Consider the following 16,902-nt stretch of genomic DNA (forward strand, 5'->3'; position numbering starts at 1 on the left):
CAGCAGCAGCGGCTCCAGCAACAAAACAGACGAGTGGCAGAACACAACCAGGGGCAGGTTCTCGATCAAAGAGGAGTGAGGCTGTTGCTTGTGCTGCTCTTGTTGCTTGAGCTGCTCTTGTTGCTTGTGCTGCTTTGCATTTTGTCTACATCTACTGCTGCTGCCGCTCCGACTGCCTTTGCTTGACAGGTTACGGGGCAGCACAGAGCAACAAGGCGGCAGCACAGGCTCACCAGCAGCAGCAGATGCAAATCAAGCAGCAGCCTCCCATACACATGGTTGATCAGCAACAGCAAATGGTGCAGCACTCACAAAGCCACATTAAAAAGCAGCATCTGCAGCAGCAACAGCAGCATCAGCAACAGCAGCAACAGCAGCAGCAACAGCAGCAGCACCTGCAGCAGCAACAGCAGCAGCAGCCGCAGCAGCAACAGCAGGTGTATAAGGGCATGCAGCACATGCCACCCCAGGCCTCGCAGATGCCTCAGGCGCTGCCTATGCAGCAGCGGCACATGCAGCTGCAGCAGCAGCAGCTCATGCAGCATCAACAGATGCAGCAACAGCAAATGATGCAGCAGCAGCAGCAGCAGCAGCAGCCTCCCCCAGTAGGCGTGCACCCACTGCAGCAGCCCTACATGGTTCCTGGCATGCATGACTTGCAGATGCAGCAGCAGCAGCAACAGCAGCTGCTGCAGCAGCAGCAACACATGATGCAGCAGCAACACATGATGCAGCAGCAGCATATGATGCAGCACTCGGCGCAGCAGCAGCCAATGCTGCAACCGGGGATGAGCCCTCACGCCTTTACCTCCATGGGGGGGGTTGTTCCGATGCAGCAGCAGCAGCAGCAGCAGCAGCCACAATCCTCCAAGTAGGCCAACTAATTTATTGCTTTTTCGAGGCGCCGCTAGCAGAGCAGCTGGGTAGCTTCTTTTGGAGCTGCGTTGGTGCATTTTGACGCCGCTCGCGTGTAAAAATACATGCACATTTTCGTGGAGAGTAGCGTTTCGTGATTTTTGCATGCTGCTGCTGCCTTTACAGATCACGACTGCGGCGAACTGGCGTGGTGAGCACACCAGCAGGGGCGGGTGGAGATGGCAGCGACGTCAGTCAGCAGCAGCAGGGAAGCACGACTAGTAGGCCCCCCAAGAAGGCGAGATCAGCTCGAAAGAATCCGTGAAAAAATCGATTTCGCTGGGGATGCTGTCGCGCTGTCGGCGTTAGCGCTGCAGCAGGCAGCGTGAGTTGGCGGCGTTTTCAGGACAGGTTTGGGGGGAGAAAGGGAGGGGAAGAGTTTTCTTCGGTGTAGCAGCATGGCGGGAGGGATGGGGGAAAGACGGAGCTAAAGCCCTCCTCGCGCTGTGCGTTGCCGCAAGGTTTCTCTGCCTCCCTTCCCCTCTTGCGATCGGAAGGCGTGCATGGCTTAAGGCAGTCCTTGGCGAAGGCGCTGACTGGCGGCTGTCAAACGCCTCGATAAATCCCCCGTCTTCCACCTCGCGGCTCTGCAGCCTTACCACTGCAGCTGCCACACCGCAATCTGGCTCGAAACGCGAAGCCTACCCCTCAATGGCAAATCCCCTGCACAAGAATCCCGCCTGCAGTGTGCTCCCACAGAGCAGCCCTCGAGAGGCTCTAACCTGCGGCTAACCAGCTAGCTGGCGGCTTTAGGGGCGCTAGCCAGCGCAGGCCCTTAAAGCGAATTCCTATCGTTCACCTTCCCTCACAGCTCGAAGCCTACTTGCAGACTCGTCTTCCCGACCCTTCCTTCGAAGAAGACACTACTCGCCACAAAGCGCATTTTTTGTAAAGAGAGCTGGGGAGTAAATAGAGCCCCCCAGCGGCAGCGTGCTGGCAGAGGAAGTCATCCCCTAACAGACACACTCCCCTTTCCTCTTTCTAAACTTGACGGACTTAACCCTCGCTACGCCTCGTGGGAAACTTGCGCCAGCCGTCCTATAAGAAAAAGCAGAGAGGAGGCGCTGCGTCTGCTGGTGCTATTTCTACTCCTGCGGCCTAACGGCGCCCTCCTATGGCCATCCGCTTTCGCAGTTTAGCCAGCGAGCTAGCACGCAGGGTAGTTGGCAGAACTGTGTGTATCTACGCCGTGGAAAAACGATCTGTATACTCCCCGTCTGCTACTGTAAGCATACACACATATATAGCGAGGAGGGAGGGAGAAACGCAAGGCTTCTCTCCTCCCTGCCCGCCGTATTGCTCTCGCTGTCGCCGCGCATGCGGGAGGCGGTAAACAAGCGCATAAAAGGTGGGAATTGTCAAAACGTTGTGTATGTGTATGTGTATGTGTGTGTGTGTGTGTGTCACCCCCACATTGGCTCCCAGCTGGCCTGTCAGGCTGCAAGAGACACACACAACATGTGCATGCAAGCATGCCTGCAGGTGTGCGCTAGAGATGTATATCGGTGCAATTCTTGCGGCAAGTTCCCAGAAGCGAATAGCAGCAAATAGGGCGAAGTGCATTCTCGCCTCCAAGCGCTTCTGCAAGCTGTTGCTGCTGCCGCTGCTGCTGCTGCTGCTGCCCATTGGTCAAGCCACTCAGGTCCCACTGGCTCAGAGCTGAGGTGTACGTACAGCTCTCCAGCTGCCGCTTCATCTGACCCTCTTGCGAGGCAGAGACGCAAAACCACTTGGGCAGCAATACAGTAGACATATCCTTGTTGCTGTAGCCGTTGCGCTTTCTTTTTCTGTCAGATAAGCACAGCGTCTCCCCACCGGGTGCTGCAGTTGCTGCTGGTTCAGTTGCTGCTGTTTCAGTTGCTGCTGTTTCTGCTGCCACCATTTCCCTGGGTGGCGCCTCGCCGTCTGGTTTGGCAAGGGTTGTGCTGCCCGTCGCTGCTGATAGCGGCGCAGCGGAATCAACAATTTCAGCCTTTTTCATGGAGTCTGACGCATTGCTGACAGCGCGTTTTTCTGCATGCCTTTGCGTGGCAGACGCCGGTGCTGCACTGGCTAAAGGAACTGATGAAGAAGGAGGCTCCTCGCGAGTCGATTCTGCTGTGCCAGGAGGAGAAGATGCCCCTGCAGGGGAAGCAGCCAAAGCGGCAGCAGCACAGGCCGCTGCGGCAGACTGAGCAGAGAGGCGCTTGGCAGAAGATGCAGCAGCAGCAGCAGCAGCACCGCTACCAGCAGCCCGCATGGCTGTTGCAGCTGTTGCAGCTGTTGCTGCATTCGCATGTCTCGCTGCCAGCCGAATGAGCTGGTGCCGTCGCTCCTGTAACTTTTTGTTCGCCTGCTGCAGCTGTCGTGTGACAGCAGCCTGCGTAAGCAGCAGCAGCAGCGCATGCACACCCATACACATACACATACATATACATACACATACACATACACACACAAACACACATACAGACTCACACACAAACACACATACAGACTCACACACAGACCCACACACAAACACACATACAGACTCACACACAAACACACACACAGAAAACTCCAGAGCAGCAGCGCCTCAGCGTTGAAAAGGGCAGACTTCAGCAGCAGCATCCAACGCATACACGCTGAGCGAGAAGGCGCGCCAGTTCGGCTTTTGCCGCATTGAGTTCTCTCTGTAAAACTTTAGCCTTCGTTGCAACCCCTGCTGCTCTCGCATGGAGCAACGTGTCCAACGTCTCTAGACGCGCAGCATCTGCGTGAAGCTGATGCAGCTCCACCTTCAAAGACACCCCTCGGCTGCCACTGCTGCTGCTTGTGCTGCTGCTTGTGCTGCTGCGACACTCCGTCGGCTTGCGAGGCTGACTCCCTCCTGCGGTAACACTTGCACTCGAGATCTTCGATTGCTGCTGTTGCTGTTGCTGCTGCTGCTGTTGCTGCTGCTGCTGCTGTTGCTGCTGCTTCCTCAAAAGCATGCGCTGCTGCACTTGCGTCAAACACGGCGTTGCACCTGCGTTAGACGTGTCATCCGTTTCAACTGGTGATAATTCTGTGACAGCAACAGCACTAGGCTTCCGAAGTGTCGCAGTCTCAGCCTCTGCTGCTCGATCGGCAGTCTGAAGTGCTTCAGCATGCGGCAAAGCCTCCGTTGCAGCAGCAGTTGCTGCTGCAGCGGAGCCCGTTCCACGCGCAGTTCTACTAGCGGCAGCAGCCTTATCCGAGTGATTCACGCCTGGCTCAACAGTTGCTGCAGCATTCACTGCCGCTGTAGCACCCTCAACAGTTGCTGCAGCATTTACTGCCGCTGTAGCACCCTCAACAGTTGCTGCAGCATTTACTGCCGCTGTAGCACCCTCAACAGTTGCTGCAGCACCAACCACTGTATTTATTGCAGAGGAGTTGAGGGCAGCAGCGGCTTGCTCGACTGTTTGCCCCTCTGTGGGCTGCTGCTGCTGCTGCTGCTGCTCTCTCTCATCGTCAATGACTACAACCAGCGAGTCGGAGTCAATCCACACCAGCGGAAGGCTTTGTTCCTGCTTGAGCTGTTGCTGCTGCTGCGGTTGCTGCCTTCGCCTGCGCTCACGAAACTGATGTGCCCCCTGCAACATCCACTGCTGCTTCGTAGATTGACGGACTTGAATTGATGGTGCCTCACTTTCTCGCTGCTGCTGCTGCTGACAAAGCAATCCTTGTTGCGCTTGCTGCCGTCGCTGCCGCAGGAGCCGCATACGTTCTTGCGCAGCAGCAGAGAGAGTCGAGAGAAATGTATTCTCGGATTGCACTGACGAAACTGCTGCTGTTGCTGCTGCTGCTGCTGCAGCAGCAGCCGATGCGAATCCCCCTGCATCGGGAAGTGACACTTCATCAGCGTCTGGTACTGCTGCCTGCGCAAATGCCTCCCCTTCCGCTTTCTTGCCTTCGTCTGCAGCAGCACGGCTGACTGCCTCTGTCGCCTCTGCAGCTTCTAAGGCCCCTGCTGCAGCAGTAGCGGCAGTGTCTGTACACCCGAAATCCTTCGCTTGCTGCGACTGCGCCTGCTGCTGGACGCTTGTGCCCAACTGAGATATTCCAGCAACGCACTGCAACACGCTGCTGCTGCTCCTGCTGCTGCCGTCAAAATAATCCACAAAGCCTTGCTGCTCTTGCTGCTCTTGCTGCTCTTGCTGCTCCTGCTGCTCCTGCTGCTCCTGCTGCTGATGATGGTGCTGCTCTTGATTGTGTTTCCGAAAAGGCTGCTCTTGCTGCTCTTGCTGCTCTTGCTGCTTGTGCAGATGCTGGTATTTCGGCTGCTTCTGCTGGAGATGCAGCGCCTCCTGGTGCTGCCCTTGTGGCTGTAAAGGCAGCTGCTGCTTCAATTGCTGCTGAGGATGGGATGGGTGCTGTAATCCGAATGTCGAAACTCCCCTCCTGCCTTCAATAGCTTGGACGCGTAAGTGTTGCTCCTGCTGTTGCTGCTCCGGCTGCTCTTCGCCAAAGAGAGGTAAGACACATGATCCCCGATGCGCATTGTCTCTGCTAATCGCTGTTGTCTTGTTGCTGCTTTCGCTGTTGCTGTTGCTGCTGTTGCTGTTGCTGTTGCTGTTGCTGCTGTTGCTGTTGCTGTTCGTGGGTTGCCGACGCAGATAGACTTCTAGATCGTGCTGCTGCTGCTGCTGCTGCTCGTGGAGGTTCTCCTGCTGCTCCTTTTGCAGTTCCTGCAGCATGCGCTGTACACGCATCTGATTCTCCTCCTGCTGCCGCTGCAGCTGCTGTAGCTGCTCCCACTGCTGCAGCTGCTGCTGCTGCTGCAGCTGCTGCTGCAGGGGCCACCCCTCGCTGGTGCATGCGGCGAGACAGCTGGCGGTCTGATGGTCTTGCAGCTGCAGCTGCTGCTGCTGCTGCTGCTGCTGCTGCTGCTGCTGCTGCTGCTGCTGCTGCTGCATCTTTGCCACGTCCAGCTGCTCCGTCTGCTGGTGGCAGCTGAAGCGTTGAAGCGCCTTTTGACATGAAGGTCTTACTGAACCAAGACAAGCAGTCGATGAATGCTCCTCCTCTCCACTATCCGTAACAGCAAGAGGCAGGGGGGGAGGTGGGGGGAAACATGGCGGCTTCCGCAACTGTTGCTGCTGCTGTTGCTGCTGCTGCTGCAAGCACGGCTGCTCCCACAGCTGGGAACGCTGCTGCTGCTGCAGCCGTTCTCCTTGATGATATAAAAGCCGCTGTCGCTGCCCCTCCTCGCCTAGCACTTCGCTTGGCAGCGACTGTTGCTGCTGCTGCTGCTGAGTGTGTTGCTGGCGAGGCACCCCCAGCGTTGCATTTCCGCAAGAAAGCTGTAAAGGCGTGCCGCTGGCGTAACAGCTGCTGTTTCTGCCCGTCTGATTTGTACTATAGTAGCAGTCCGATTTGAAGGGGGGGATCGTATAGTAGGCAGCGCTGCTGGTGCTGCTGCTGCTATACGGTGGAATTGGATATCCGCTTTGCTTGAAGCCGCAGCTGTCGCTGGTGTAATCTTCCCTCTCAGTCTTCTTGCTGCAGTCTGATCCGTGGCTGCCACTGCTGTTGGTGCTGCTCCTGCTGCCGGCCTCATAACACCTGGTGCTGCTGCTGATCGTGCTGCTGCTGCCCTTATAACCTCTGTTGCTGCTGCTCCCGCTGCTGCTGCCCTCATAGCATCTGGAACCGTTGCTGCTGCTGTAGGAGAAGGAGGCGTGATAAGGCGGTACAAAGTCAGGCCACCCTCCGCTGCTGCTGCATTGCCGCTCTCTCTCATATTGCTGCTGAGGATAAATCATCGCGCCGCTGCAGCTGCTGCTGCTGCTGCTGCTCTGGCTGCTACCTCCAGGGATGCTGAGGAAGTTGCTGTCACGGCTCCCACTGGTAGCCAACGTAGCGGAGGCAGCGCTCTCAAATACGAGGCGAGAAGCAGCTACAGGGCGAAAGCCCCTGCTGTCGCTTGGGCGCAGACTGCGGCTGGCACTGATGTTGCCGCACGCAGCAGCAACGCCTCTCTGATGAGGTAGCAGGCACTGGCCCTTCATCCCGCAGCAGCAGCTGCTGCTGCCTCACGAGAGCCCTTTTCCGCCAACGCTTGGCGCATGTACGAGAGAGGGTCAAAGGCAGCGGCACGCAGCCACTTGCCTGTACAAAAAACCACGTGCAAAAGCTTCTACGCGTGGAGCAACTGCAGTGCCAAGAGCAGCGAGAGAAAAAGGCCGCGCTGCAGTGCAGGAACCACCTCCCGGGCTGTCAACGCTCTCGTAGAAGGCCTTTAAACCTGAGAAACGCTCATCGAATCCTTGTGTTGCGGGCAAAACGATGCGCAAAGAGTTGCTGCTGCACCCGGCCGCTTCCGCCGCATGGCTGCTTCGGCAGAGCTGCGCGCAGGCGCTGGCGGTGCAGCAACGCGGCAGAGCAACAAAATATAAAACAAAAACAGAAATGGGGCGGCATACGCTTCCTCACTGGAACCGCAGAGGGCTGCTCATCTCTTCATGGAGAGAGAAAACGTGTGTGTGTGTGGCAGCAACCGGCGGAGGAGTTGCACTGCCGCGTGTTTCCTGCAACCATCGGACAGCAGGAAGGCAGGCCCGCATGCCAGCAGCACCACCAACGACAGCAGCAGCAGCAGTCTGATCAGCAGCAAGAATCCGTGTTTTCAGTGTCATTATGCCACTGAAATGCGGATTATTGCTGCGACATTCTTGTGAGACATTGCTCCCTCGGACTGACGGAACTGGACTAGCAGGGGTCATCACAGGAGCAGCAGCCACTGCGGCTGCTGCGCCCTTGCGCGCCTGTGCCACTCTTCTACCCGGTGTATGCTTAGCATCTCCTTCATTTTTCCAGAGTCTCTTTAACAATTAATAGGCTCTAAGCCCCCAAGGCAGTGCCGTTTCCCACCGAAGTCGCCTCCTGCAGGACGAAGGCAGGAGGCGACACCCAGTTCTGCGTCCGTGGCACCTGCTGGCTCCCTGGACTAAGCACCCCGAACCGAGCTAGATGCAAGCATCGACCACTGCAGAACATATTTAAAATCAAATAGAGGTCAGCAGGGAACGCGCGGTTGTGCTGTATGTACTATTCGGTGCAGAGCAAGGCTGCCCGCGTGTGCTGCGCAGATGAAGTTGTACTGGGGAACGTAACGCTACACGCTGGCACTTCCTACGACAATACCATGTTAATTTAACGTCGATTAAGCCTCAACCTGACTCAGGCTTCTGTTAGTAAGCACTATTTTCGCAAAAAAACAGCTAAGGCAGCGCCCGATACCACCCCATAACACTTTCTGTACTAGAACACTTTTGTAAAAGTAACAACCCATCTCAAGCTGCCCATCGGCAGAGACTCAAGTCCAGACTCTAGACACGCTTCAAAGGGTATTTAGCCTTTCGAAAATAACTCCCTTCTTCCCCTGCACGCGCCCCCCAGAGTCTCCACCATGAGGGGAGAGGCACAGCTACGATACGTGAAGTAGCTGCACGTTCTACGTACTCCAAGAATTCAAAGCTAGTTTCGCATTGCATCTAGTGCAAGCACACACAACTTTGTCCTCCTTTATGGAGCCAACGCTTTTTTAACAAAAACGATGTATGATCAGCCAAACTAACCAGGCCTTTCTTCACCAGCTCCTAAATAACTAAACCTAGTCTACCAGGAAATTTTCGAGCGTAGCTTTGCCCGCTGCATCTACTCCTTAGTTCTTAAAGCACACGCTTTCAGTCTTCCTTACTTGCATGACGAGACCAACTGCATGTAGAAACGCGAATGCATTTCGGCTTCTCACCACTCCCTAAGCAGGGAAAGCTGCAAAAACGGCCTATGAGAGAAACAAATTTTGCAATCACCGATAAAAAGAAAAAGAGCAGAAAGGCACCCACACTTGCCATCAACTGACGAGGGACCATACCAACACAACTGCAGCCACTTGATGACTCGCTGTAGTCGGAGCGCTAGAATTTGTGAGCCCCTGGCTCTGGGAACGCAGAAGAAGTGACAATGCGTGAAAGAAACCAAGATTTCCACTAGTTCAGAGGTATCTCCGCACCTCAGAGCAGTCGTTGCATGCAAAAAGGCTGGGCTATGCAGCATTGTAGTCTCCAAAGCTCAAATGCAGCACAAGACAGAACAAAGAGACAGCTTGTTGTTCCTATGAATAAATCTGAGTTTAGAGAACACCTTAACAATAGTAAATGACAGCACTCGATGCAGTATCCATGCATGAAGGTAGCTCTTTCAGGCACGCACATGCGCTGGGGGAGGACAACTAGCGAGGAATATGAAACGTACCGGCCATGTCGAGTGGAATCTTTAACCAGAGTCTCAAGTACTGCCGCAGACAACGGATCTTGCACTTGCTCCTTCGTCAACCAGTGAGATTGACGTTTGTCATCCAGTTCACAAGAACATTGGTTGTGATTTTTCTCGTCCATCAATAGTCGTCGAATCTAGCACTTCCACAACTCCCGGTGAAACCCTAATTTCCATTTACAAGCGCCAGACTCCCCGCTCTGTTTTGAGCCACAAAAGGTCATGCTCAACGTGGTAGTGCCTCGCGTTTTCCGGTATTCGCATGCGTTCGCAATTCCGGATCACGCTACCCACTTTCCCACAACAAAAGCGGGTACTTTGCCGAGGAGATGTATGGGGCTATGCAGGAGAAGCGTTTTCGTCTCTGACGTTTTTTCCCGCCCATCGCAGCCTGCAAGCGAAGGCTGGTTGGCACAACCCGACATCCGTAGGCTCTGAATCCCCATACGCTCTTACTTTTAAAAGACGCAGCAGTTAGGCTATTTGCCCCTGAACCAAATAGTCCTTTACTGATAGATTGGCTGTAACTCTACGTCGTGACTTTGGTTTGCAGCGCTTTTATTACTGCTCAGCATTTCAACCTGTTGATTGGCTTCCTTGCTTCAGATTTCCGAGTTTTCCAGAGCTTGCTATTAAGCTGAACTCGGTATACTCTGGGGAAGCAAAGCTTGCAAGAAAGCTTAAACTGCAGCAATCCCTGCAGGTGGATGACTCCTCCTGCATCAAGAAGACAGTGAAGTGTTTCTCCCCCTAATATGCATGGCTCCAAGAACACTCGTTGTTTTCTCATCCGGAAGTTACACAATGATATATATATATCTCTCTCAGGCCGATTTAATCCTCGAGTAAGTAGTGCAACACTGTTGTCCATACTCTAGATAAACTTTACTGCGAGTTACTGATTGGTTTCCAGTACAACTTCCGCGCCCGCAGGGTTTTCGACCTAAGAATATGGAGGCAGCGACAGTGTGCGTAGCTGCACCCTCCAAGCACTTCCATCATTCGCAGATATTTGAAAAATAGCAGTCTATGGTGCACACGCAGGCAACATCGCGCCTTTTTTATTTGAGCTGGCAGTACTCCACGAGGAAAAGATATACGAGCACGAGCACCAGTTAGCCCCTTCCCTACTATTCCCTGGCTGACTATTCGTAGTGTAGCAGAGAGCATCAAAGTGTATTTCAGTGTAGTCCATCGTTCGTTTCACCTCAAGAGGCGGATTAGCTGCATCTCCAGGCAGAGTTCCTGGCCGCTAGACATGTCCCATGCTACCCTTTTCCGGCGAAGGTACCAGCGATTTATGGGCAGAGCATTCTGAAATAGTGCGGTTATTGACATTGAGCAGCGAATAGACGGATTGAATGTCGAGTACTGTCAGCCCCATCTCAAATGGACGCCAAGGCAGCCGCTGTGGGGAGCTGCGGCAGCGGCTGCCGTCGTTGCAGCGCTGCAGCAGCTTCAACGGGGTGGGAAACTTTGGCTGGCGAATCCTTATCTGCATTGCCGCTACTTTATTCGTTTGTTTCCTGGGTTTAGCAGGGCGTTCCTTCGCCCTCAGCAGCATTAGGAGCAGCAGCAGCAGCAGCAGCAGCTTTTTCCCGTGTTGCAAAGATGGTGTCCGCCGAGCTTTTGTGGCAGTGTGTCAAAAAGACGAACTGCTTTTTAAAGAAGTCGAACGGCATCATCCTGACAAGTGAGCCGCTGAATCTCACGCAGAAGAACACCTTGCGCCACTCCGGTCTGTGCCACAAGCAGCCTGTGGGCCTTTCCCTCGTTGGTAACAACTGCGCAGTGAAGCTCTCCTACAAGCAGAAGGCGGGCAGGAAAATGCGGTGCGTCCTATATCCTCCTCATTTCGCTGAACAGACCTCCTTCCCATGATAGAATCATGCTGGCGAAATCCCATTCTCAGCCCGCAGGTGCCGCGCATGCGCGCCCATCAGATCTGTCGAATACAGAGCAGTTTGCGCCCATTGGCATTTGGCTGTATATATATGTACTGCCTTGTCGCTTTGCCGCTTGCATGTCACGCTCCGCCGGGCCATCTCAGCGGAGCTGATTTTTTTGCTTCTACGAGTGCCTGTTTGTGGTTTCCTGTTGAGTGCGTCGTCAAGGCGCTTTGCTGGATGCTTTCGCACTTTTTGCGACATACACACATTAGTCTGTCCCCTCCTGCCTGCTGTTTAACTTAGGTGTCCACACTCTCGGCCCTAGCCAGTTATCGCATGCGTGCGCTTGCATTCCCTCTGCAGTTACCCCAAGCGCGTCATTGCCAGCAAGAAGTTCCCCAAGACGCACAAGAAGACCAAGGAGATCCAGCGACTGGTGGCTGCTCAGAGGCCTGACCTCGTCCGCATTGCAGAGAAGCGTTTCCACAAGATGTGCAAGACATCTCCGATAGAAGTGGAGAGCGAAGAAGAATAGATGCGTCCGTAGTATTCTCCTCTAGGCGACGACCGAACCACAGCACTAAGGGGCAGCAGGGAGGCTTCTCTGTCTGTGCTTGAGACTAGGGGCAGCTGCGCTCCGTTCTTGTGCAAGACAGAGGCGGCCTAAGGCGGGGTTCTTTGTCGCCGAGCAGAGACGGCTGACTGTGGGGGTATTATCCCCCCCACACTCGTCTTGCCTTCACCAGGGTGGCACTTAGAGTCTCTGGTGATGGCCTAGGCTGCTGCTTCTTTTTCCCTGTGGGAAAGCCGTGCATTGCAAGTCAACAACTGCGTTGCTGCTTTAGGGCTTTATTGCTGTCGTCACCTGTCGTGCACGAGCCATGAGGATGCCCGCCGCTTTAGTACGCTAATAATAATTTATTGGCCTACAGTATTTCGCTTCTTTCGCGCCACATTCTGTGTGTCCAAGCGAAAGCACCGAGAAGATACGGCATTGCTGAGGGAGCTTCATCAGCACGCATGCGCTGAGAGCGCAGCCGATATCGGTATCTGTTACTACGCCAGTCAGTCATATATATATATATATATATATATATATATATATATATATATATATATATTTCAAAAACGATCTGGATTTGCTGGCAGCGCAAATCCCAGAAGAAAACTACAGCGCGCGATATAGAAGCCGCTCTTCGGCTGCTTAGTTGCAACCCCGAGATTTCGGGAAGAAACGAGGCGGCAGCTAGGGAGCGGGAGGGAAGCTGGGTGGCATGGGGATGCCAAAAGAGAGAGCAGTTCCTTGAGCGTCTCTTCTATGAGAACCAGCAGCCGGCAAGCCGAAGGTCTCAAGGGTGGGGCGGAGGGGATGAGGCATTTCTGGCCGCATAAAGCCCCCACCTCCTGCGACGGGGGAATCGCATGCACTAGGGGCCAGGCTACTGCACCACGCGGCGAAATTATCCAGGGGAGGCGAACAGGGAGGGTGGGGGGGTCCAGTAACTGTGCGGCGCTCGCCACGATCCTCCTCAGGCTCCATCGAGTAGTCAGAGCGGCTCCCTTCGGATTGTGCTGGTGTGTCCTCTACAGAACCTTCGTAGAACACGCTGCCAGCTCCGATTGCTGAAGCACGAGAACAAAAGTGCATGCATGAAATAAACGCGCGGCCTGGGGTGTGATGCACCTGGGGACCGGTCGTCTACACAGGGTTCTCCTCTCGTATTTAAAGCGGCATCCTTTTTTGTGCAAAATCGTGGATTCTGTGGGAACGGGGGGAGGGGAGGAAGGGAAACTAGGATTTTTTGTGCTTCCTTACGCTGCTCATCGTCATAGCCCCCGTACGCTTCCTTGCTGTGGAGATCCCTGTCGCGAGCAGCTGCAGAAATCCTACGCAAATGCCGAGAGGGTCGCTTCTGGCCAAGACCACTCCACTCGCCGCTGCTGCTGCTCCTGCTAGACAGACTCTCTTCCGTGCTGCTTGTGGTGTGGCTTGTGCTCCTCTGCTCCTCCTCTTCAGTGTCTGATCCAGAGGACGCTGTACTCCCCTCCTTCTTTCTTCGCATGTTCTTAAGCTCCGACGAATCCTGCCGCTTCCACGGGTCCGAGCGAAATAGGGCGGGAAGCAGCGTGTCCCTGGCAAGCGCACACAAGGCAATGCTTTTCACCCGAGCGTTCAGGGGCAAGCGGTGTACGTGTGTGCTGCAAACACCAAGTGCACATGTCATAGGATCCGTGGACGGCCTCATTCATGACTGCACTTACCTTACTACCTTCACGAATGCCCAGTACGAGTTCTGCGTCTGACATATCCACTGGCTCGCCATGAAGACAAGCTGCAGCAAGACGCGCAGCAACCCACCGTTCCTGCCGCTTTGCTGCATGTTTGCATGGTGGCTATTGCGGAGCCCTGCAAACTGCACGCTACACACGACGACTCGTGGGCGACCGAATACCACGCTCACCACTTTGAACTCGCGGTAATTGATCCGAGGGTCCATCTTGCGCTGCGTGGCGGGGGCCTCCTTTGCAGGCGCTGACGGCTCCTTCGGAGACGGTTTCTCTGGGGGATGTGATTTCTTCTCGAACGTAGGTTCTTGGGCATTCCGTCGGGATAAAACTGCAGCAGCACCGATGCAGGGACCCTGGCACCTCAATATTAGGAACAGCAAGAAAAGCGCTAGTTCATAAAAGCCTGACTCTTAAGGCCTCATTTCTCATACAGATCAACGAATTCCCCCCGTTGCACACGATGTGGCTGAAAATGCATAAATTTTGCCTGCGCTGCAAACGCTCTGATAGCTGCTCTTCAAAGAGCAGCAGCAAGTGCTCCAAAAATCCTCACTTTGTTCAAAATACTCGCGGGCAAGGGGGGGGGGAAGACGGTGCAGGGCGGGGTGAATGGGCACTGCCATAAGATCCCCATCTCTAAACATCAGAGCGCAATTGATCTCCGACAGAAGATTTTCGCTGGCTCTGCAAAGGAAAAAAAGGCAGACTGAGAGTTGGAGCGGTGTGCACACCATTGCCACCCATTTGAACGCACCTCCGGGGAACTACTCACGGGCCCCATCGCACAATGCTGAATTTTCGCATAGCATGTTTCATTACCCACTCTGGAACAAATTCGCTGTAGAGACAGAATGCTCTATACAACAAGCTATCTTGTTCTCCTCGGAGAGCCGCTGCGCAGTTCACACCAGCGTACTGAGACACCTTGCATTTTCAATAACGAAATACGGCTTACTCACTACACATACAATCGAGCTAGCATGAAATTGAAGGCCGTGGACTCTAAACAATGGATTCCTTGGATGGTGGCATGTTCCCCGCTTAAAGGGCCGGAGACGCTTCTCAGCAAAATCAGATCTGACTCGAAGCCTACATTGCAACCGAGCAAACTCGGCAGGTGTTCATGACACGGGCGAGAACCAGGACAGACATAGAACTGTTCTACAGAGTTAGGAGTTTTGTGGGGGCTTAGAGACTAACTAAGAATCGCCGGCTGCTTCTGCGTGTCCACGTCGTTCAGGGCGTCTTTTCCTGAGTATTCTGTCTGTGTCTCAACATCAGTGAATGTCTTTGGGGGAGGAGGGGGCGACTCTTTAGCTTTTCTTCTGGCTTCCTCTTCTTCCTCCTCCTTCTTTTTTCTTTCCTGTTCCTCACGCTCCTTTTCCTCCTTCTCCCTCTCTTCTGCTTCCTGCAATTCAACCCAAACCAAGTCTGCAAAAGTACGTGTCGAGCAATTACGCCATATTGTTCATGGCTAATAAATAGGACACCATCACGTCCCAGCGTCGAATCCAGCCAGGTAAATACGCTTACTATATCTACTTGAATCTCGGCGCTCTTGCCTTCCAATTCGACTTGCTCCCCGGCGTCTTTCAACTCAGCCTTCTCCATGATTCCTACTTCTTCCGTTTGCGGGCGTTCCTGTACCACCTGATCCATTAGTCTAGGCACACAATCCACGCTTGCTTCTTTTATTTCCGGCATTGCCTCGCATGACTTCTCGACACAGCATGGTGCCACCTGCATCAACGACGCAATAACGGCCTTACGCCCGAAGCGCAGTTGTTGTGCTCAACTGGAAGGCCCATGCCAAATGCCTCATTGCCACAGTAAAACGCAGTACGACTGATTTTCAATCAAACAAGCTTCACCTGAACTCCACAGTGGACCAGCCTGTGGAACCGCTGACGCCGAGGAGAGATATGCAACAAATGGGCGATTAGGGCATTTACCTGAAACACATGCCGTTTTGCAAAACAGCAGGAGAGTGTTGTTATGGTAAAACACACTTTCCCACCCCCACAAAGTGCGCTCCTCATATGGGAGGACTACAGGCCAGGGGACAAGTCAAACAAAGCAGATTTCCGTAACTAGTGCAAACATTTGGATGCAATCAAGACGACCAAGATCCCTAGACTGCAGAAGCAAGCCTAAGACACGATAGGGCTACCCACCGCATCTTGCTCCGGCAAATTAGCTTTCCGAAACTTCAGCCTGGACAAAAGGTGAAGGAGCTGCAAAAAGGAGTCGTACTCTGCATGTCACAGCACACAAAAGAGGCGCCACTACATAATCAAAGGAGCCGTAACCATTAAACAGTCTTGTGGCGATTTGGAGTGAACTAAAAACGCAGGTGTCCGCCCATAATAATGTGCACTGGTCCTTTTTGCACGTGCGTTTAAAGAGACCACAAATTTCAGATGCTCTAGGAAAGTCGGGTATACATCCGACCGAGCCTTACCAATGCACCGCTCCCCCTTTGCAGTGGTCTTGAAGATGTGCTGCAAGGGATCAGTCTTCTTATTGGCCGGAAACAGCTTGTTATCCACGCACTGAGAGACATCATGCAGTTAGTTCAGACTTTTTTGCTGCCGAGAGTCATTTTGAGGAGTCATAAGGAATCATGCTGCAAAATTAATCAATTCCAACAATGACTTAGCGGCAAGAACTCTGCTAGGGAATCTCAAATCTCCGACTTCCAAGAAGTCCATCCTTGTAATACCGTGTAGTGAGATCTAAATAGCGGCAGAAGTCACACTAAGTTTCTAATGGAGCTACTCACCATTTTAGTGAAGCCGCACGCTGTCATAAATCCGTTGTAAGCGTAGTAGTCGAATACTTGCTGCAGTGACCTGTCGATAGAAGACGCCATGTAAATGATAAGCCCCCCATCCGGCTGTACCTTGAGGTATACTTGGTTTACTGGTGCATCCGGTTGCGCAAATGCTACGAAGACTCGCGGAGATCCGGGCTCCCCCGGGTTTAGCACTATAGAGCGCGTCATTGTCGAAGTTACGCCTATAGTTTATGACAAATTGCAGCGCCCCTAAGAAAAATACCAGGGTCATCCCCAGGCGCTGTACTGAGCGAGTGCATGCCACGAACCCCTATGGTCTGATTTGATGGAGAGTCTGATGATCTCTCAGGTTGCAATACTACGCGTGGAGTGCTGAAATAACAGATCCACCCCTAATGCTGAGTCCATGGCATACCAAAGCTGAAGGATATTCTTGGCTTGAAGGGATTTCAAAGTAACGACGGTATACATGTTTTCCTGCAGCGTTTGTCGAGAACGGTCTTAAGGGCCGTTCTTTAAATGCGCTGCGCCTCGTTTGCTGGCGGATACCTTTCCATTCAATGTAGATCTATTCAAGATATTTCTTTATAGTTTAAATGCGCAATGAGAGGGTTTTTTTCGTAGGATTCAAGGACCACTGGGCGAAGATTCGCCTAGACAGGAGACAAAAACCCACTGGTTCAGGGATGCTGTCACTGGAAACGTGCACCGAGGTATCCCCGGCCCGCGAAGCACGCAAATCAAAGC

General features: G+C 53.6%; 3 protein-coding genes across 3 annotated transcripts; 2 read left to right on the forward strand and 1 right to left on the reverse strand.

Annotated features, from left to right (window-relative positions):
• Positions 1–363: 363 nt before the first annotated feature.
• LOC113146932 lies at positions 364–1,137 on the forward strand (the record flags this gene model as incomplete). The annotated part of the gene is made up of 3 exons (XM_026335773.1): positions 364–411; positions 686–700; positions 1,102–1,137. Coding segments are annotated over 3 exons (99 nt in total), but the record flags the coding sequence as incomplete, so codon positions are not given.
• A 2,357-nt stretch (positions 1,138–3,494) lies between these two features.
• Positions 3,495–16,362, reverse strand: LOC34624047. Its single transcript, XM_026335774.1, has 18 exons — positions 16,141–16,362; positions 15,820–15,910; positions 15,533–15,612; positions 15,230–15,310; positions 14,892–15,098; positions 14,559–14,766; positions 14,182–14,251; positions 13,912–14,042; positions 13,497–13,612; positions 13,332–13,402; positions 12,863–13,202; positions 5,903–5,918; positions 5,607–5,810; positions 4,933–5,001; positions 4,707–4,858; positions 4,260–4,508; positions 3,882–4,130; positions 3,495–3,659 (listed from the first exon to the last, which is right to left on the reverse strand). Exons 1-18 carry the CDS (start codon positions 16,360–16,362, stop codon positions 3,495–3,497), a joined length of 2,721 nt encoding a protein of 906 aa, XP_026191559.1.
• On the forward strand, positions 10,792–11,604 carry LOC34623257 (60S ribosomal protein L28). The gene is made up of 2 exons (XM_022736386.1): positions 10,792–11,012; positions 11,433–11,604. The coding sequence occupies exons 1-2, from the start codon at positions 10,792–10,794 to the stop codon at positions 11,602–11,604; spliced, it is 393 nt and encodes a 130-aa protein (XP_022590370.1).
• Positions 16,363–16,902: the final 540 nt, after the last annotated feature.

Source organism: Cyclospora cayetanensis, unplaced genomic scaffold, assembly GCF_002999335.1.
Source record: "Cyclospora cayetanensis isolate NF1_C8 unplaced genomic scaffold, CcayRef3 CcayRef3_contig_8, whole genome shotgun sequence".
NCBI classification, from domain to species: Eukaryota; Apicomplexa; class Conoidasida; order Eucoccidiorida; family Eimeriidae; genus Cyclospora; species Cyclospora cayetanensis.

Excerpts from the sequence above, each read along its gene's own strand:
- LOC34623257 (XM_022736386.1), top strand. The coding sequence starts at position 10,792 with ATGGTGTCCGCCGAGCTTTTGTGGCAGTGTGTCAAAAAGACGAACTGC. Across the intron at positions 11,013-11,432 it reads AAGGCGGGCAGGAAAATGCG|TTACCCCAAGCGCGTCATTG; the intron begins GTGCGTCCTATA and ends TTCCCTCTGCAG.
- LOC34624047 (XM_026335774.1), bottom strand. The coding sequence starts at position 16,362 with ATGACGCGCTCTATAGTGCTAAACCCGGGGGAGCCCGGATCTCCGCGA. Across the intron at positions 15,613-15,819 it reads AAAGGGGGAGCGGTGCATTG|AGTACGACTCCTTTTTGCAG; the intron begins GTAAGGCTCGGT and ends TGTGACATGCAG. Across the intron at positions 13,203-13,331 it reads GCATTCGTGAAGGTAGTAAG|GGACACGCTGCTTCCCGCCC; the intron begins GTAAGTGCAGTC and ends TGCGCTTGCCAG.